The sequence below is a fragment of the Schistocerca serialis genome, chromosome 2 (genome assembly GCF_023864345.2).
Source record: "Schistocerca serialis cubense isolate TAMUIC-IGC-003099 chromosome 2, iqSchSeri2.2, whole genome shotgun sequence".
Lineage (NCBI taxonomy): Eukaryota > Metazoa > Arthropoda > Insecta > Orthoptera > Acrididae > Schistocerca > Schistocerca serialis.
The window spans coordinates 455,460,913-455,482,781 of record NC_064639.1 but is presented as its reverse complement, the minus strand read 5'-3'; the positions used below and the strand labels follow the sequence as shown (position 1 = coordinate 455,482,781).

The following is a 21,869-nucleotide window of genomic DNA, read 5'->3' as shown; positions in this document are numbered from 1 at the left end:
CAATGTCATCCCCCCTTTTCTAAGTTTTTCACAAACTGACTTCAAAATCAAAAAATGTTCCTCCCAATTTTGCCCTGTAACCAAAATGTCATCTACATAAATTATCAGTTTAGACGCAAGTTCTTGCCCCAGTACATGATCCAAAGCTCTTATAAATTAGGAAACAGAAGAATTTAACCCAAATGACACAACACAATATTGGTAACTCTTACCATTGTACAAGAAAGCAGTATATTTTCTAGAATTAACCGAAAGTGGTACTTGATGAAAACCCGAAGTTAGATCCAAACTTGACATATATTTTATATCTGTAAATTTATAGAGTAACTCATCAGTATTTTCAGGATGGTCTGTCTATCTGAACAAAATTTTGTTTAAGTGTCTAGAGTCCAAAACCAATCTTACTCCACCATCTTTTTTCGAAACTACTACTAGAGGATTATTATATGCACTGATATGCCTTTCTATTATATTACATCCTTCCATCTTTTTCAGCTCTTTCTCAACAGCATGTCTTTTTGATATTGCAATACTGTATGGTTTTATGAAAAATGGTTCATGAGGTTTTACCTGAAGCTCACACTGATAACCCTTTACCCTTCCAGGTATGTCACTGAAAACATCACTATATTCCCACAGCAGATTTTCTAACTGTTGTTTTTGCTCCCCAGATAAATTTAGCGTTTCTGAAATTTTCAAATTTACTAAATTCCCAAATTCAACTTCATCAGTATCAAATCTATGAGTTTCAATATTCTCCAATCTATTTTCTTTTAGTAAATTGATACTGTCAAAATTTCCATTACTCTGATCACCAAGTGTATTCACAAAATTTGTCTGAATGTATTCCCTTTCACTAGTTTCTATCAAAAGCTTTCTTCCAACCCAATCAAATGCTGTATTTACTTTTACTATCCAATTCATACCCAAAAGAAAATCCTCATTAAATTCCTGAATTACAAAACATCCATGTGTGAACAACTTGCCTTCAATTAAAAATGTCACTAAAGCCTGGCTTTTTACCAATTTACTGCTCTTCCCAGTAGCACATTTTATCTTTACCCCAACAACTGGCATTTCAACATAATCTTTCCCCACTTTCAATTTCTTGCTTAACCTTTCAGATATTCCCGAGATCTCACTTCCTGTATCAATTAAACATTTACCAATCCATGACCCAATTTGAACTTTTATATAAGGACTGCAAAATTGATCGCTTTTCTCAGAACCTGTATCCTCATGTAATAAATCACTTTCAATTTCCCCAAACCTATACTTATCAGAATCATATGGTATATCATTACATGTATTATTTATCACAGTTATAAAATTTGCACAAGACACAAAATTGTCATGAGTACTCTCTATTATCTCAAGTAGCCAAGAATTTTCATCCAAATCACATTGTATACTACTGAAGTACTTATCCTTCAGCTTTTCAAAAATAAAATATCTCATCTTTTTCCACCACTCAGGACATACAGTTTCACATACATTAATAAACATCTTTCTAAAGTTCTTGTCAAAAGAAATAGTTTCACTGTTCAGCCATATATTCATAAGAAATGTGTGTGTATCATTAGTATCTGTAAAAGTTTCACTTAGGTTAGAAGTTATACATGTGTCATCGTTATTTGTGTGGTCAGATTCTTTACCAACAACATCAAAATTCACACTTTCACATACATCCAGCTTGTGAGCTTTATTCATCCTGGTAACATCCCTGGGAATTTCTATAATATTCTCACTATTTAATCCATTTTCAACCATGTGTATACCCAACTCCCTATTTAAACTAATGAAATACCTTTCCTCAACATCATCATCAATACCATTACCATCATTATCAACTTTATCAACAACATCATTATCATTACACATATTCAGGTCATACACATTCAAATTATCCCCCAAAATATTATTTCCCCTTTCTAAAGTTACCAGATCCCTTTCACCAACATTTTCATTCTCACAGCATGCATTCTCTCTTTCATTCACACACATCACTGAACTACTACAAATTACATCATCTGACAAAGTGTTGTTCTTTTCTGCCCAAGTGTAAAACTCTGTTAAATTAAATGAATCACAATTACTTTTATCTACTGTATGTTCTTGTGTACTGAAAACGTTATCTTTATCATCATTATTTTCCTCTTGAAATTTCTTCAATAAGTAACAACTAATGACCTCATGTGATAGCTTAGGTTTGGAACTGTCCTGTTTGGGTTTATGATAGTCACATCCATTGGTCCTTTCATCATGCTCACCTTCTGCCTCAACCTTGCGGACCTTCAAGGGGGCGTCTACTCGTTTTTTATTTCCGGTTCCTGTTTGAACTGCTGATTGTGGTTCTGCCAATGTCTCTGATCAACATTTCTGATCCCATTCCTATGCCAAACATTACCTGATTGTTGGTAGTTTCTATTGTATTGACATCTATCAAAATTTCTGTGATTTTGATCCCTAAAGTGTTCTCTATTTTGTTGATTATTAACGCGAAAATGTTGTTCTTGTTTTGGATAAAAATTATGGTCCTTCTTTTCAAAATTGTTATATCCCCCTGAATTTTGACTGACACCATGATAATTGTTTTGTTCCCTTTTCTGAAAGTTATCATTTCCCCAATTTTGACCATTACCTTTCTGAGTAAACCCACTGTGTGTTCTTGTTGTTACCCTATCCAACTTTTCAATATAATTGAGAAACTGTTCTACATTACTATCAGGACAATGAACTAAACTCAACTGCATTGCTGATGGCAATCTTCTCTTTAAGGTATCAATTTTGATCAAGTCATCCAAAGGTTTTGTTAAATGAATAAGTTTTTGAAGTTCACTTTTGCAAAATTGTTTCATGTTCCCATCTGATTCTCTATAGTTTCGCCCATTCAAAAATTCACTTTTGATTCTAGTTTGTTTAAGATCATCCCAAAATTTTTCCAGAAATTTTGATTCAAATTCTGAAAAGGTCATCCCCAAAGTTACAATCTGGTTTGCCCAAGTCAAAGCTTCCCCTTCCAAGAATTTTTTTACAAATTTAATTTTTATTTCATCTGGTGAGTGAGGTAAAAAACAATCCTTACAATACTGCATAAAATCAACGGGATGTAAGGGTCCATCTACCGAAAAGTGCTTCACTGGAATATTAGATACAAGATTACATGTGTTGACATTGTGATTTTGGCTTTGAAATTCAATGTCAAAACTTTCAAGTTTTTCGCTAAGTTCTCTGACAGATTTTTTGTTTTCTAAATCATTGCACTCTACTTTTTTTTCTAGAGTAACCAAACGATTGTCAGTTTTTTGTTCTACATTTTTTACTAAAACTTTTGTATTCTCATCCAAATTTTTAATTTCCCCTTTTATCTCATTAAAATCAATTAAATTTCTTTTCCTATCTACCAGTAACTCATTTTTTACAGTATTAATTTCACCGCTCAATTTAACATCAATTTCATTTACTTTTGCTTCCACAGATTCAATTTTTTCCTCAACACTGCCAACTCTGTTTGAAAGCTCACCCACTTGGGTATTGACTGCTTGGACTTACAACAAAATGTTATCAATTTTTTCATCCCAGTAAGTCTTATTGTCGTCAACTGATTGTTTAATTTCTTTCGTGAAATTTACAAGAAAACTTTTTAAATCAAATTGATCGGTTCTTTCTGTTTCATTTGACCTGTCCTGATGTTCGAAGTCTATTAAATTACTACTTTCTACTTTAGGCGCAATACTCTCGAAAATCTCATAAGTCATTGTGAAGAACAAAAATTTATACACAACAATACAAAACAAGATAAAAATATTGTTTTAACAAAATACGAGGGTTTCGTGACTTATCTGGAACACTCTTCTACTGTTGCAAAACCACGTTTTCCATCCATGTGATTGTTGACCAAAATTCTTGAAGTATTTTCTTCTGTCGAAAATTATATTTTTTGCCGAAACATTTCTTCTCCAAAACTTTTACTTCCCGATGAACACAAACACTGTAACACACATTCTGAAGAAACTGGTATTAACACACAAAAATTTTCTTCCTCGTAGCACTGTTGAAGATCTCGTGAACACAATATCCCGGCTACAGTCCCCAGTTGAAATATGGCTTCCCGGCTAAGACACAAGTTGAAAATATGGTCACTATTTTTTATTTACTTAAATTTGCCATATTTCGTGACAGTACCTTTTCCATTAGACATTTGCAAGGCGATATTAGTCTTGGCTTCAGTTGTCTAAGTATGATTCCACAATGCATCTATGTCAGCTGCAGAAATGACGTGGTTCAACGTGTTTCTCTCATTTTGGTGTTTCAAATACAGTTTCTTCAAATGTAGTTTCTTCTTTTTAGTTAATACAAAAATAATAGTAACATAATTCAAAATTATTTATGACTGCGACCTTCACATTGTTCTTCCGTCAACACACACCAAGAGTTAGCTGCCGACTGACTATAGTCAAAGACGACTCCAACGTCAAAGATATTTTACACAATTCACAAGTTTCCACTTGTTATCAGTCTCTTTGCTATTCTTCGATACATTTTCTAATAGTAATCAATATGCTTTTACTCTCAAAAACAGAAGTAAATTAACATATAATAAGACAAATTATAATAAATTCTGACAAAAATATAAGAAAACATTTACAATTCGGTATCGACAAATACGGTAAGAAAAAATAACATCTCCCAGATCCATTACAACATGGTGCCTCAGCGTCCTAAGTGTCCTCAATGGTACTTCTTTAGGTGTCAATCGGACCACCCTCCTCTGTTCGTAGCGATCCCTTGTCCATTCAAAACTCGACAATGGGTGCTTTGTTTATGTGTCTGCACTTCCATCCCTCTTATGCTGTCTCAACACTATCCACCATTGTGGCATCCGTTTGGCAACAGGTGCTTTTTACACTAGCCCGGTTGAGAGTCTGTATGCTGAAGCTGCTGAACTACCACTGTCCTGCCGCTGTGAGTTTCTCCTCAGCAGGTATGCATGCTGTTATTCTACCATGCGTGGCCACCCATCCTGTGCTGCCTCCTTTGGTGATTCCTTTGATCATCAGTATGGGGCACGTCCCTCTTCTCTGATACCTACTGGAGTCCGCTTTTGGCATTTGCTACGGTGGCTTAACTTCACACTACCTGCATCTTTCCCCTTCACCACTGTGGTTTCGTGAAGTGGCCCATGTTAACCTTGGCCTTCATTCGCTTCCTAAGGACACTACTCCAGTGTTGGGCTGTCGCCTTCAGTTTCACGACCTTCACATGGACCTTCTTGGTAGTACCTTTGTATACACTGATGGCTCTCAGACTGACCGTGGAGTTGGGTGTGCCTTCGTCATTGGCATCTTTGTCTTTCGATATCGGCTTACGACACACTGCTCAGTATTTACAGCCGAGCTCTTCACCTTGTATCAGGCCGTAGAGTACATCTGGCGAAACAGCCTTCCCAATTGTGTCCTCTGCTCAGACTCATTCAGCGTCCTTCAAAGTGTATATGCACTGTACACCGCCCATCGCTTAGTGCAGCGGGTCCAGGAAAACTGTCACTTTCCCACTCTTGGTGGAGCCTGTGTGATGTATCTATGGGTTCCTGGTCATGTCGGTCTGCCAGGAAACGAGGCTGCTGCCAAGGCTGCAGCCCTCGTACCTCAGCCCACGAGTACCTATATTCCCTCCGATGAGCTCTGTGTTGCCGCCTGTCAGTAGGTGGTGTCCCTTTGGAATTGCCAATAGAACTCCCTTCATGGGAATAAGCTCCGGCTTATTAGGCTTGTCCCAGTGGCTTGGGTGACCTCCACTTGGCCCTCCCACTGACACGCATTGTGCCCAAGTTTTAACTGTCCGCCACTTCCTGATGGAATGCACATTTTTTAACCATTTATGTTCCTGCTTCAGTTTTCACTCTGATTTTTATTGACTGTTTTAGCAAATGACGCATGGGCTGTCGACCACGGTTTACTTTTTATCCACCAAAAATATGGCAAAAGCCATTTGATTTTTAGTTTTGGACATCCATTTCTGTATGGTGTCTTATTTTGGTCCTCTTTCCACGTGTCTGTTTTTAGCTGTCTTCTAGTATGTCATTTGGGGTTGATGTATAGTCGTTTTTCAACTGCTCTGTCTTCGTGTTCTGTAGTTATGACATGGGCGTGTATGACCCCAGTGTTTTTGTGCCCTAAAGCAAAGCAAAACAAAAACCCAGAGCCATAAAAATTATTTAATCTCTTCGTAGATTAGTAACCGGCAAGAAAATTCATGTTTCACTCGTGGGAAGGTTAGAAAGTATTGTGAGAAATAACAATATAGTGAACAGGCTCTGTTCATGTAAACCATTCTCTGCAATTGATATGCAGATGCTCCTTTCACATCTATATGTTAATACTAGGAACTAATTCTGTCATAAAAAGATTAATGTGTTAAGAGAAAGGCAAGAAAGTGTCATCTACACCCCACAAGCCATATATGGTGTGTGACAGAGGGTACCACATGGATAAGAATGCAGTATTAATTTACTTTGTCGGGTCTCAGGTATGTAGAAGCAGAGTTCATTTGAGAGAGCAAAATTCGTAGCCAAATTTTATTTAAACATTCATAAAACTGAGAAATTAAATGCGTAGCTTGGTGGATCTGTAATTAAATTATGTAATTCCTTGAGAAGAGTATTGTAAAATTTCTGATTTTTGTGGTGTGTTGCTGATGCTAAATCACAGAAGAATGAAAATTAGTTTCTGATTGCATCCTCCGGCTAGTATTTATTATTATTATTATTATTATTATTATTATTATTATTATTAGAAGATATGTTTTTGGGTGTATTGCAGATTTGAGGAATCCATTTTAATGCCCAAAGCTAGTTTACCCGTAATCATATCATTTGTGACTCAAACAAAGAGACAGTTTCTGTTGATTTTTTGGATGATTCTCATGAGTAGAATTGACCTGCGTTTCTCTTAGTGGTTATGATAATGACAGTATAACTGAGGAATATGGAAGTTATAGACAGCAGCACAGTATTTTGGGGTATAGGAGATCAGCACTGTTCATTCGTTAAGCTACAATGTGTGCAATTTTTTCAACTGACAGTTATTAACACTGTAACATCTAGTTCTTCTACTTCTATCAGTATAATTTCCCATAGTATTACCATTACAGTATTACATGGTGTTTTGCAGGAGTGCATCCAGAATAGTATCCAGCATATTATTTCTAGAGAGCAACAGAAGAAACATGAGATGCATGAAAGGCTGAATTCTTTATTGCGTGAAGCTGACAAACTAAGTAAGGTAAGAAAGATAATATGCTGTAGGTGATATCATGTTATTGTACAAAAGTTTAATATTTGTTGTCAATGAGAAGATTCAATCAGGGTAATTTTAACTGAAGAGCAAAAATGAAACTTTTCTCCAGGGTGTTTCTGCTGAGGTTAAAGTAGCTCAGAGTACAATTTATTATAATTCTGTATGATTTTTATGAAAGAAAGAGGTTTTATTATGAGAATTAGATTGATAGATTTGTAGTTAACAAGGTATTAATTTTTCTAATCTGCCTGGTTATATGGTAGAGAGAGAGATTTAAGAGAGATTTATGTGTCAAGAAAATGTAACTTAAATAGGCCAACTGGTATTAGGGCAAGGAACAAAAACGATACAAAAAAAACAGTATCTTAGTATTACAGTAATTTTTATTTCATGTTCTACAGACTGAACTTGTGAAGTGAACTTCATTTGGAATTAGTTACTGATAAGGCCATCTTATTAATATTCAAAACTGGTGTAATGTCTTACCCTTCATAAACCGACTTTTGAAGCATTACACTGGTCTTCTCTTAGTACCTGGTATACATCAAAGTTTCTCCTTATCCTAGCATCATGTACAGTTCCAGGTCGTGGAGCAGCGACACTAGTAAACACTTCACCATAATCATTTATTGCCTTGCACATTGACAGTAGGAAAGCCCTTTCAGTTAATATATTGGTCTCTTCAGTTAATATATTGGTCTCCATGTAGAGCAGGTTTTATGACTGGTATGCGTGTGCAATCAAGGGCCCACACTGCATGTGGAAACTGATACTTTGAACGGCACGTACCTTTTACTGCTTCTAGTTGTAAGTTTCTGAGAAATCGAATCCACAAAGGTGCTTTTTGGATAACATGAAGAAGAACATCTGAAAATGTCGGTGACACAGCAGTCTGGTGTATACATGAGTTTTCTTTTACAATTTCTCTCTTCAGCATTTCTTTGGGCTACATGTATATTTTTTTGCCTTACAAGCAACATGGATTCTGCCATTTTTAATGAAAGAAAACTCAGTAAAATTTAACTTGAAGTTTTGTTCATACAAAATTGTAGAATGTTCTCTGTGTGGAGCAACTTCCCACACCCTCTCACTCAAGCTGAGAACATTCTCAGGTGAAGTAATTGGTGTGTTCAAAAAGTAAGGTGACTTTATATTTTTATGAAAAAATATTTATTTATTCATCAATATTCATGTTGTCCCCTTCGAAGTAATCCCCCTAGGATACAATACAATTTCGCCAACGCTTCTTCCAATCCTCGAAGCACTTCTCATAAGCATATTTTGGTACAGCCTTGAGTACTTCCAGTGGTGCAGTTTTTATTTCCTCAGTCACTGAAAATCTTCATCCTTTCATAGGTGTCTTCAGTTTTGGGAACAGGAAAAATTCACAGGGGGGCCAAATCTGGTGAATATGGTGACTGGGTCGTGGTTGTCGTGTTGTTTTTGGCCAAAACATCTCACAAGCAATGAGAAATAAGCAGGTGCATTGTCGTGATGCAAAAGCCATGAATTATTTTTCCACAATTCTGGACTTTTTTGCATATTGCTTCTCGCAAACAGCACATAACATTAAGATAATACTCTTTATTGACTGTACTACCTTGAAGCAAAAATTCATGATGCACTACGCCCCGATAATTAAACAGTTAGCAAAACTTTGACATTTGTTCGAATGTGGCCTGCTTTTTTCAGTCTTGGCTCTCTGGGATGCTTCCATTGAGACAATTGGGCTTTGGTTTCAATGTCATAACTTTAAACCCATGTTTCATCAACAGTCATGACCCTTTTGAGCAAATCAGCAATGTCATTGACTTCATTCAAGTGCTCCTGAGCGATGCTCATGCGACGGTTCTTCTGATCAAAATTGAGAAGTTTCAGAACAAAACTTCGCAGACACACGTCTCGTGCTCAAAATATCTGAAAAAATTGCATGACACAAGCCAACTGATATGCCAACATCCTCACCAACTTCTATTACAGTAATTCGATGATTTTTCAAAACAATTTTCTTCACATCTTTGACGTTATCATCTGGATATGCTGTGGCGTCCAGAGTGAGGTTCGTCATTGGCATCTTCTCGCCCATCTTGGAAGAGCTTTTACCAATTCTAAACTTTTTTTTTTTTTTTTTTACTTAGAGCAGACTTACCTAATGCCACTGTCAACATTTAATGTGTTTTAGAGCACTTCATTCCATTTTCACATAAAATTTGATGCAAATTCGTTGCTCATTTTTTTATAATAATCAAAAATCGCCAAGCACACTAAAACAATCTAACCTTTTTATCTGTCAAAAACAAACGAGGTATGCTGTACACTTGAAACTGTGAACATACGTTCGGGACATGTTTACCAATACAACAAAAAAATGATCAATAATCGAATGTGTGTTGCCAGCAAAATTTGGAAAGTCACCTTACTTTTAGAACAGCCCTTATATATTCTGACTCTTTATTCAGGCCAACCAAGAAGGTTCTCCAAAATTCCAATAATAAAGTACATTTTCCATTTTTATTCATACGACCCAGTGCCTCTTGAAACACCAAGCATGTCGGCAACTTCGGTTACTGAAGTACCCATCATACGAGCAACAACACTTTGCTCATGTTTGAATTGACTTAGCTCCAACAAATGCACTCACAATTACGCAGGACACTTGCAACGTACATTGAGGACATTGTACAGGTATCATTTGTTGTCACATTCAACAGTGCAACCTCCAGGCTTGGCTAGCATCTGCATTTAATTTGAAGCACCGATTTCTCATGATTTGTTTTTATGTTTTTGTCTAACCCATGTAGATGAGTTCGATGTTCCAGTAGATTATGAAATGGGCTCTAAGGGAAATGTGTTCAGGGTTAGGTAATCTTTTAAATGGGAGCATATTTTGTAAACTGATGGTGATGAGTCTTTTTTATGCTTTTGGCAGTGAGAGACATGTGGATGGAATTACTATTACTAATAGGGTTGTCAGCAACCTTAATTGTTAATTTTGGTGTACTGTGTGGGTACTTGGCCTTCCACCTGGAATAATAAATGTGGTAAATTGATTGTGTATGTTTGAATTGGAAGTGGAGATGGGGTTAGAAACCTCTCTAAAAAAGTGATGGACTCAGTGAGGTGAACAGGAGTGAGATGGAATGAGATTTGGATGCCTCCATCTCATGGGGATGTGTTGTGACTCGCAACAGAAATAATTGTGTTGCATGTCAGTCAACTGATACACCATTCGGAAGAATTAGGCTAACATGACTTTGGGAATCTGCAATACTCCATTGAGCAATAATTGAAGACTGGTTATGTTACCAAATTATACCTTTATATTTCACATATTAAGTACACAGCAAAACATTACATTCTTGTTTATTTACCTAACAGGAACTGAAATGCCCAATAGCTGTTGAAAACAAAGTGGAAACAATCATTCATCCTGTCATCCTGGGTTTCTTTTCATTGGAGTTTGAGAGCTTCAATAAAATATATGCCTTCTGCGAGCATTTATTACTGCCTGATACTAATGTGGTGGCTCCTTATAAGTCTGAGAAGTCACCTTGTGGTATCCATTCAAATTCTTCAGTAAGAGTTCTTAGAGAGTCTGTGGTGGAACAGAATGACCATGAACACATTTGTCAAGTGTGCCCTGCAAGTGGTTGATGGGTTCTATATTGGGCACCACCACCGACCGTTCCATTACTTCAGTGTTCAGGCTTCCATTACTTCAGTGTTCAGGCTTCAGAAGACATCCCTGGTAACACCTGCCACGTAGACCTTGGAATTACTGTGCATGAGAAAAAATTCATTGCCAGCACCATGTGCAGCAGCCACCACATAGTCCAACCTATATTTCAATGTACTGCCTGGCAGTAAGGGGACTATGTACAATAACAAGATCTGTAGGGCTATTGACACTGATGCTTCCCCACACTATCAGAGAACTTTGCCCGAATCTGTTGATGTCCTCAACATCTGACAGGTATTGCACCCCATGGCATCTCCACAAGTGAACACAACCATCACCTTGTGTCAGAAGAAATATGAACTCTTATTGAATAACATGTTTTGCCAGTGACAAAGTTGCCAGTTGACATGGGAATGGCAGAACTGAATGTGAGCTGTGACATGTTGTGTCAGGTAGAGTACTTAAACAGGATGACTGGTTCATAAGATTCTTTCTCATAACCTTTTTCTTACATTCTGATTGGGGATAATGGCTCCAGTGGCCCCTCTGACATGGTCTTGCAGTGCTCTGGCAGTAGCTGTATAATGCCGCAACATAGATGGCCGAATAGTGGTCTTCATGTATGGTTGTAATGCGTCAGTGACCTTGTCCAACTTGCCTTATTTACTGGCCTGCATCCTTGTAGCATGCCACCAACTTATGGTTGGCAGATGGAAATACATTGGCATCTGCAGCAACACGATAGAAAGTTCATCTTCCTTGGATCAGACAGACAGCTCTTGCAACTTGCACTGCATTAAAATGTTGCATTGCATGTGCTTGGCTGAATACGATGTACACAGATGACAACTGCCATCTGTGTACCTCAGTAGGGAACATTGGGACACCAGTACTTACTTTCTTCTGCAGGGTCACCTGATACTGTAACGCATAACACAGCCAATAGAAGGCAAATGATTTTATTTGTTGAATGCACTGAAAGTGAAGATCTCGAGCTATGCAGTAGGATCACAGGTGCTATCTGTATCAAAATAGATATAACATACCGGACATTGATATATGTGTTCCGCAAATTCTTTTGAGCAGTGTATTTTATAGTCCAAGTTCAATACAAATGTCACAAGGATAGTGCAGAATGCCAAAGACAAAACCACAAGAATAATTCAGTGTTACAGCAAATGGTTTCCTATGTAGAGAATGGTAAGTGCACAGTACTGCCAATGAAGACAAAAAGGCCAGAGTGGCCTGCAACAGCCATATAAATAGGTGGCCATAATGAAATCTGGTGCAGGTGGCACTAGGGGAGTACCTGCAGGGCAAATTTGCAGTGGTCTCTCTTTCTAGTGGCTGAGGCGCACGGTAGTGGGTGGCAGAAAAAGCAGATGAGTCATAGCTGTGACTGGTCGGTGGCAATGGCATCAGTGGTTTTTGATGTCCGCCTAAGGGGGTGTTAGCCCAGTGGGTTACGATGGCCCTTCCTCCATATGAGGACAAAGAACAGTGCTGTGTCATGTAGCCCAGCACCCGGCAGGATGCCAAGAAGTATGCTGGATGAGAGCTATGTCCTTGGAAGCTTTAGAGGGGTATACATGCTTGACCAGGTTCCAATTGGCACATGGCATGTGGTGGTGGTGCCTAGGGGTGCAGCAACATGGAGGGAGGTACCGTGGTGCCTGTCATATGGTATCCAATGATGTGGAAGTCGTTCATGGCTTGCTGGGCCTCATTGTCTAAATGGAAACAAAGGGCCTTGTCCTGACTGGACGCCGGATTTGGGTCATTGGGAGGCACACCAAGGCATCAGTGTGTGCGTGCTGAGTAGTGTTTCGGAAATGTTACTCATAGTTATATCTACTGAGAAACAGAACATCACTGGAGCTGATGGGCTGTTTGATTAAGTTGCTCAGCAGCTGGGCTGAAGAGCGATATCGAGGGCTAATGATCAGTCAGTAAGTGGAACTTGGCTCCTTAGAGAAAAATTTTGAACTTTCTTAATGCGTAAATGATCTCGAGCACTTCCTTTTCAATCTGGAACTACTACTTCTGGGCAGTGGTCATTATTTTTGAAGCACAAGCAATTGATTCTTCAGAGCCATAAGTATTACTGTGCTCTAATATGGTGCCCAAGTGCCCTTCAGATGTGTTGGCAACTGCTACCACTTGCTTCTGTAACTAGAAAGTGGCGAGGCATGTTGTACAGAATAAGGCCTATTTGAAGGTATGGAATGCCCAATCACAATCCATCAACCAAGAGAAAGAGACTCCTTTCTTCCAAAGATTGTACAGTAGATGTGCAGTCACTACAGTGCCAGGAATAAATTTACTATAATACGTGATTTTCCCAGGGAAAGATTGTACTTCTTGTAGTTTGAGGAGCTGGGGAGTTCTGTGACCATTTCCACGTGCTTCTTCGCAGTCTGAAATCTATCTTGAGAGATGATACGACTGAGGTTTTCCAATGGCAGTTGAAAGAACAGGGATTCATCAAGATTACACAAGACAGGAGGCCTGTAGTGTGTGGAACAGTTTTTGAACGTCAGTCGCTACAGAGTCTTAGGTTTGTGTTGCACATTGCAAGCATAGTGCAAAATTTATTCAGGGCCAACATTGTGGTTTGAAAGTCTGTTGTGATTACATTAGTAGCCATTTTTGAGGGGAGTACCACAATGAGAAGGCTAGAAATATGGAAGCAAGGCATCTGTCTTTGTTGCATTGTGCACAACTTTCTGGGCAGTCATCCCCAGAATGCTTCCGAAAACAGTCTGAGCACAGCGGGAGTGCTCCAGTTGAGTGGCTGAGAGTATGTCCTCGTTTGCAGGGCTGAGCCAGTGTTTCCATTTGATGATAGCTACTTCTTTTTTGTCGGCTAAACTGTATGCATTACATGGGTTGAAGAAAGGGATGGCCTCCATGTCTGCCCAAGATTCTAAATGGCAGCTGGCTGCCTGGGATACTTGAATCATTGAGCCAATTTCAATACTTCCTCCAATGTGGGGTTGTACTTCATTGTCAGAGTTAGGCACGGTATGACTGGTTGGGCTGTTTGCGACATTGATAGAATTCCACTTAAGATGATAATACAAGTGAAAGAAGGCATATAAAAGAAAATACATTTGATCAAAATCAAGTTAGGCCGGTTCGATAAAAGGAGCGAGCTTGCTTTAGCAGCCGATATGTTCAGGATGGAACCCAAGACGAGAAGAGGGATTTAATAATTGCAGGGTCTCTTATCTTAAATGTGCCAAAATGCTGCCTGAGTTGCATTTCAGTATGGTGGAAATGGCAAAGGATGTATAGCTGCCACATTTTAAAGCAATTTGGATTGGTTTGTGAAGGTGGTTAAGTGTGTGTGTGTGTGTGTGTGTGTGTGTGTGTGTGTGTGTGTGTGTGTGTGTATTTTTGTTCCTGCATGTTGAACTCTCTTCTTAGCCACTGACAGCTTTACAAAGGGCAATAAATGTCATTTTTCCCTCTAGTGTTGTAGGTACGGACGTCACTGTTCCTCTCAAATTGGGATGGATTATTTATTAGTAATTTCATTAGCAGATGTATGTATTGCAACGGTGCAGTTAAAATTGCCTAGCTCCGTGAAGAGGACGCGAAGTCTGTGGATGAACACCACATATTACTCTTACTGCTTGCTTTTGTGCAGTGAGTGCTTTCTTTCCAAGTGATGAGCTAGCCCAGAAATTTGTTTGGTACAACATAATTGAGTGCAAATATGCAACATGTGCCAGGAGATTAATATGTTTGTTTCCAAGATCAGTAGTTATACGAAGAGCAAAAGTAGCTGAACTTAATTGTTCGAGAAGCTTGTAACGTTTCTTCCAGTTCAAGTTTTCATTACTATGCACACCCAAAAATTTGGAACATTTGTTGTACAGTACTGAGTGTAGTACATTTTTCTTTTCTTTTTTTTTTTCAAAATTTAGGGAGAGTCCATTTTTTGGAGAACCACTTCATAATTCTTTGGAAAATATCATTTACCAAGTTGCTCTCTATCTGAAGGGAATTATGATAACACTAGTATTGTCTGCAAAAAGTACCAATTTTGCTTTTTGAATGTTAAGTGAAAGGTCATTCTCATACACAAGGAAGAGAAGTGGACCCGAAATTGAACCCTGCAGGATTCCTGCTCTGCTGCTGGATCGACTCTGATTCGTCCTTTCCATTTCCATATTTTTTCCTGTCTTGTTCTTGGATCTTACAGGCATATAATGAATCAACAATAAATGCCTTTCATTGATACTACGGCAGAATTCTGACTGCATATTTATTTTACACTAATAAAGTTTAAATTCAAAGTTCTCTCTCCAAACTTTCCACTGATTAGAGATCAGCATTCCTATCGTTTAACATTAAGATGTGAGAGAACATTTCATTAACTTGTAAGCCAACGAAACTCCTGATTTGTCGACCAGCCCATCAAAAAATAGAACTGATGGTAGTGTTGCCAATGTAACTCATGTATAAGTAAAAAACATACATTCTGCCCTTGATACTCTTCAGTTTAGTATTTGGGCTGGCTTCTAAGTATTACATATGTATTTTATGTACAAAGTACAGTAAGAAGTTATAAATAATTTAAAGTAGTTTTCATCCAGAGATAGTAGTTAATTTTGTATTAACTGTGATATTATATGTAGAATTTTCAACATTTGTGTTAAGAGTATTGTCTTGTAACTGTAAATAGTTAAAAAATGATGATTGTTACCATTTGTCTGATTTTTTAAAAAGAAAAGTGGTCTTTATTAATAATTCTGCTCATCAGTTTCTCACTCAGCAGACATGTACACAAACTTCAAATTTTGATACTATGTAATTTTAGCAAGCATCAAATCATATTATTTTAATTTCTGCAGGAACTTGAAGTTCATTTTTATCCTGCATATGATACGCTGCCTTTATGTGACGCTCTTACTAAGGTAGAGTGTGAAACAAGAAAACTTCAAGAGAAGAAGTGTGCGCTCATGAAAGAAATATTGGAGATTTCAAAGCAGGTGACAGAGTCTCTTTATTCTCTAGAGTGTAATAATTAACACAGCTTACATTCTGATGCAATTCATTTCAGTAATGAGTGTTTGATTTTTGCTTCAGTGTTCCCAAATTTTGAATATTTTCTTGTACACTCCTGGAAATTGAAATAAGAACACCGTGAATTCATTGTCCCAGGAAGGGGAAACTTTATTGACACATTCCTGGGGTCAGATACATCACATGATCACACTGACAGACCCACAGGCACATAGACACAGGCAACAGAGCATGCACAATGTCGGCACTAGTACAGTGTATATCCACCTTTCGCAGCAATGCAGGCTGCTATTCTCCCATGGAGACAATCCTAGAGATACTGGATGTAGTCCTGTGGAACGGCTTGCCATGCCATTTCCACCTGGCGCCTCAGTTGGACCAGCGTTCGTGCTGGACGTGCAGACCGCGTGAGACGACGCTTCATCCAGTCCCAAACATGCTCAATGGGGGACAGGTCCGGAGATCTTGCTGGCCAGGGTAGTTGACTTACACCTTCTAGAGCACGTTGGGTGGCACGGGATACATGCGGACGTGCATTGTCCTGTTGGAACAGCAAGTTCCCTTGCCGGTCTAGGAATGGTAGAACGGTGGGTTCGATGACGGTTTGGATGTACCGTGCACTATTCAGTGTCCCCTCGACGATCACCAGTGGTGTACGGCCAGTGTAGGAGATCGCACCCCACACCATGATGCCGGGTGTTGGCCCTGTGTGCCTCGGTCGTATGCAGTCCTGATTGTGGCGCTCACCTGCACGGCGCCAAACACGCATACGACCATCATTGGCACCAAGGCAGAAGCGACTCTCATCGCTGAAGACGACACGTCTCCATTCGTCCCTCCATTCACGCCTGTCGCGACACCACTGGAGGTGGGCTGCACGATGTTGGGGCGTGAGCGGAAGACGGCCTAACGGTGTGCGGGACCGTAGCCCAGCTTCATGGAGACGATTGCGAATGGTCCTCGCCGATACCCCAGGAGCAACAGTGTTCCTAATTTGCTGGGAAGTGGCGGTGCGGTCCCCTACGGCACTGCGTAGGATCCTACGGTCTTGGCGTGCATCCGTGCGTCGCTGCGGTCCCGTCCCAGGTCGATGGGCACGTGCACCTTCCGCCGACCACCGGCGACAACATCGATGTACTGTGGAGACCTCATGCCCCACGTGTTGAGCAATTCGGCGGTACGTCCACCCGGCCTCCCGCATGCCCACTATACGCCCTCGCTCAAAGTCCGTCAACTGCACATACGCTTCACGTCCACGCTGTCTTGGCATGCTACCAGTGTTAAAGACTGCGATGGAGCTCCGTATGCCACGGCAAACTGGCTGACACTGACGGCGGCGGTGCACAAATGCTGCGCAGCTAGCGCCATTCGACGGCCATCACCGCGGTTCCTGGTGTGTCCGCTGTGCCATGCGTGTGATCATTGCTTGTACAGCCCTCTCGCAGTGTCTGGAGCAAGTATGGTGGGTCTGACACACCGGTGTCAATGTGTTCTTTTTTCCATTTCCAGGAGTGTATTTTTAGACATTAAACTTCACACATCATTGAATATTATAGAAAATGTCACTTTGCTGTAAAACTTTTTCATTTAGGAGGCAGAACTGTGTTCAAGTCTTGGAGAAGCTACAGAGATTAAAGTAGAGGATGCTGTACCAACAAGGGATGAGATAGCCATTTTCAATCAAAGACTTCGAGTTCTGCAGTCACGAAAGGTACTATAGAACATACTGGCTTCATACATTATTCTTTAATTGAAATATTTATGAAGATACTGCAATTTTCTTCACAAAGCACTGCATTTAAATTTCAGTCAAAGTGCACTGATGTGTTGTGAAATTATAGTACATCTGTAACACAATGCCAGTGGACAGCTAAGACACACCAATTGTCCAAAAATTTGATTTATATAACACAATGTTTTGGGACAACATCATAACATTATCAAGTTCTTAAATTAATATACCACTAAGCACAGTCAAAAAATAATAAGCAAGCAGCAAGAATGCACTGTCAAATATATTTTATCCTCATCTCATGTTTGACACTGCATTCTTGCTGCTTGCTAATTATTTTTGACAATGTCCAACGATGTATTAATTTTAACACTTGATAATGGAATCACGTTTTTCTAAAACATGCTGTGTTAAACAAATTGTACATTTGGACAACAGGTGCATCTTACTCCACACTAAAAGCTCAATAACAATAAATTTAAGATTCGCAGATTAGTTGGGCTGTTGTCAATCACTATCTCCTTGCTTATATTCTCTCTCTCTCTCTCTCTCTCTCTCTCTCTCTCTCTCTCTCTTCATTTTATTTTGTTCCAAAGTTAATAAAGGACTTTCTTCATTAAATGTTGATGAAATGATTGAAGTGCCAACTCCAGAATAAATACTTCATTGCACTAAAGAATTCAATCCAGTGAGACTTGTTCATGAAACTTCTCGATATCATTCAATGTCACTTCATTACATTTCTCAGTAACAAGAGCTTTTGCTTTTTGGCGGCTGTTGGTCAGCTTTGTGGACTATCTATTACAATTGGTACCTCTGCCTACCTTGTATAAATGATTTCAGCTTTTCCTATTCCATCAATCCCTAACTCTCACAATTATGGTTCTTTGCAATCACACGCTGAACTATGACTGTAAATAACTTTCCTCTACTCCTTTTCCAAAATCTTTTTATCCTGATGCAGTAATGTTGTGTATGCCAGTTACGAGACAGTGTCGGCCTCTGACAGCTAGAAAGGAGAGGGGTGTGTGTGTGTGTGTGTGTGTGTGTGTGTGTGTGTGTGTGTGTGTGTGGCAGGGGGGGGGGCTTTTATTCCGTCTAGCATCTGAAAAAATAACCTCAATCATTTAACGACTGAGCAAAGAATATGTTACTCCCATCCAACTCCTCAACAATCTGTTATAGTTTCGAGGCCCTGCCTTGATAACCTAATCTGGCTTCTACTTTTCCAGAAACTTTTCACTTCAAATAAAAAATACTTTTCCTGAACACCCCCTTCAGGCTTCCAACACTGTTGTCAACCTATCTTCTGAAAAACTGAGTTCTGCCGAATTCTCAGTTCTCTTAAGAGCTTCGTTTTTATCTCCAAACTTAGTTTCAACCTTGCTGGGCTAATAAAGGGCCTTCCTTCCTTTACTCACTCCACTGAGTTTGGGTGGATTGGGCTTCAAACTGCCATCAGTCCAGATTTAAGTTTTCCCTAAATTCCATAAGTCGTTCAAGATGAATCGTTTGTTTGAAAAGGACATGGCCATTTTCCTCCCCTAATCGGAGTTTGTGCGCGTACTTTAGTGATTTTGTAGTCAGTGACACATTAAACGAAAATTTTTGCTTATTCCTTTTTACTTGCTTCCCTGTAATGGAAACATATCTTAGACACCTACCCCATTGTTACCCCACTGAACGCAGCATACCAAAAACTGAATAGAACAATGTCTCAAACAGTTATAACTTCGTGACAGTACTATCTACAACCCTTAAAAATACAGTTCCATCTCAAAAACCGAATATGACCTACATAGGTACCGAGCAAGGTAGAGCAGTGGTTAACACACTGGACTCGCATTTGGGAGAATGATGGTTCAAATCCGCGTCCGGCCATCCCGATTTAGGTTTTCTGTGATTTCCCTAAATCGCTCCAGGCAAATGCCAGGATGGTTCCTTTGAAGGGGCATGGCCGACTTCCTTCCCCATCCTTCCCTAATCCAATGGGACCAATGGCCTCACTGTTTGGTCCTCTCCCCTAATTCAACAAACCAACCTCCATAGGTCCATCCCAAAACCTGTCACCTGAATGCATATCCCTCTTCTTCATTGGTAGCTCCTGGCTAATACAACTGGGGGCTTTGTAAGTGAATTCAAAATCATTTATTTAAATGAAAATAATTAATAAACAGGCCTCAGACAACATAAATAGCATCTGAAGCAAATGAGTCGGTAACATTTTCATTGAAATTCGATTTTTTATCATGTCCTTTCCTATGCAAAGCATGGCAATTGCATTAAACATAGTTTCAGGCATTGTTCTTTGTTAAAAATGTCATGATACCCTTTAAAGTTGGGGAGCTTGTCTCAATCTCAGCAGCTGTCACAGATATTGTGCAGACATTTATCCAAATTTTCCATTTTTCTGAAAATGTTGTTTGCATGTGGTTTTCAATTATGAATTAAAGAAAATTGGTAGTGGCACATCATTACAAAGCCTTACTGTCTGTAGATAACTCCTAATTCAGTTTTTATATGTTTCTTCACTAAAAATTAATTGAACAAGGAATTGTTTTTAATATTTTGAATGCTCTTAGCATCAAAGTAGGTTACTGAATTTACAAATTAAAATCTTACTTTATGTTACATGTTACTACATTGGATACATCTTCTGCTATGACAGTACTACTTTTTATTCCTGTTTGAATGTGAAATTTGTTGATAGTTTTTTGTTTTTATAGGCTTATTGTCCTTTTTTTTTAATATAATTCTGTGAAATGAGTTAAAATACTAATAGAGGATTACAAATACTAACAAAGAGATAGAGGGGCTGGCCAGTACTTACCTCAGCTCAGTACAGCCGATAGATACACATAAAACAGAACCGAAAATTTACGTTCCTAGCTTTCGGAACAAATGTTCCTTCATCGGGGAGGAGGCATGGTTGTCAGAGGGAAGCCAAAGATATTCTACTGTAAGTACTGTGCCAGCTTCAAACTAAAGAGGATGCATACAGAAGTAAAGACGTATATAGTATAAAGATAAACACAACTATGTAGGATGAAAAGATGCGTGAATGGCTAAAGAGGAAAGGGAAAGAGGAGAAGACTGAAGAGTAAATGGGATTGAGGTTGTTTAACGTAGGTTCAGCCCAGGGGGATGGCGGGATGAAAGGATGTGTTGGAGTGCAAGTTCCCATCTGCGCAGTTCAGAGGGACTGGTGTTGGGTGGGAGAAGCCAAATGGCACATACGGTGTAGCAGGTTCCTAGGTCCCTAGAATTATGCTGGAGGGCATGCTCCGCTACTGGGTATTGGGCATCTCCTAGGCGGACAGTTCGTCTGTGTCCGTTCATGCGCTCAGCCAGTTTAGTTGTTGTCATGCCGATGTAAAAGGCTGTGCAGTGCAGGCATGTCAGTTGATAAATGACATGTGTAGTTTCACACGTGGCCCTGCCTTGAATTGTGTATGTTTTACCAGTAGCGGGGCTGGAGTAGGTGGTTGTGGGGGGATGCATGGGGCAGGTTTTGCAGCGGGGTCGGTTACAGGGGTAGGAACCACTGGGTGGAGAAGGTAGTCTGGGAATATTGTAGGGTTTAACAAGGATGTTACGGAGGTTAGGGGGGCGACGAAAGGCAACTCTGGGTGGTGTGGGGAGAATTTTGTCAAGGGACGATCTCATTTCAGGGGTTGACTTGAGAAAGTCATATCCCTGGTGGAGTAATTTGTTGATGTTTTCGAGGCCAGGATAATATTGGGTGACAAGGGGGATGCTTCTGTGTGGTCTGGGGGTAGGAACATTGTTGTTGGATGGGGAGGAATGTATTGCTCTGGTAATCTGTTTGTGGACGAGGTCTGCGGGATAGTTGCGGGAGAGGAAAGCATTGGTCAGGTTATTGGTGTAATTGTTGAGGGATTCGTCACTGGAGCAGATACGTTTGCCACGAATACCTAGGCTGTAGGGAAGGGAGCGTTTGATATGGAAAGGATGGCAGCTATCAAAGTGAAGGTACTGTTGTTTGTTTGTGGGTTTGATATGGACAGAGGTGTGGATGTGAGCTTCAACAAGATGAGGGTCAACATCCAGGAAGGTGGCTTGGGTTTTGGAGAAGGACCAGGTGAAATTCAGATTCGAAAAGGAG

The 21,869-nt window shown here is 39.5% G+C and overlaps 1 protein-coding gene across 3 annotated transcripts in view; it reads left to right on the top strand.

Moving 5' to 3' along the window:
- The window catches only part of LOC126457345 (protein regulator of cytokinesis 1-like), a 269,204-nt gene that overhangs the window by 79,969 nt on the left and 167,366 nt on the right, over positions 1–21,869 (top strand). For all 3 annotated transcript variants that reach the window (XM_050093567.1, XM_050093565.1, XM_050093566.1), the window contains exons 3-5: positions 7,173–7,283; positions 15,840–15,977; positions 17,603–17,722. In XM_050093567.1, coding sequence (XP_049949524.1) covers positions 7,173–7,283; positions 15,840–15,977; positions 17,603–17,722 — 369 coding nt within the window. The remainder of the gene's footprint in view (positions 1–7,172; positions 7,284–15,839; positions 15,978–17,602; positions 17,723–21,869) is intronic.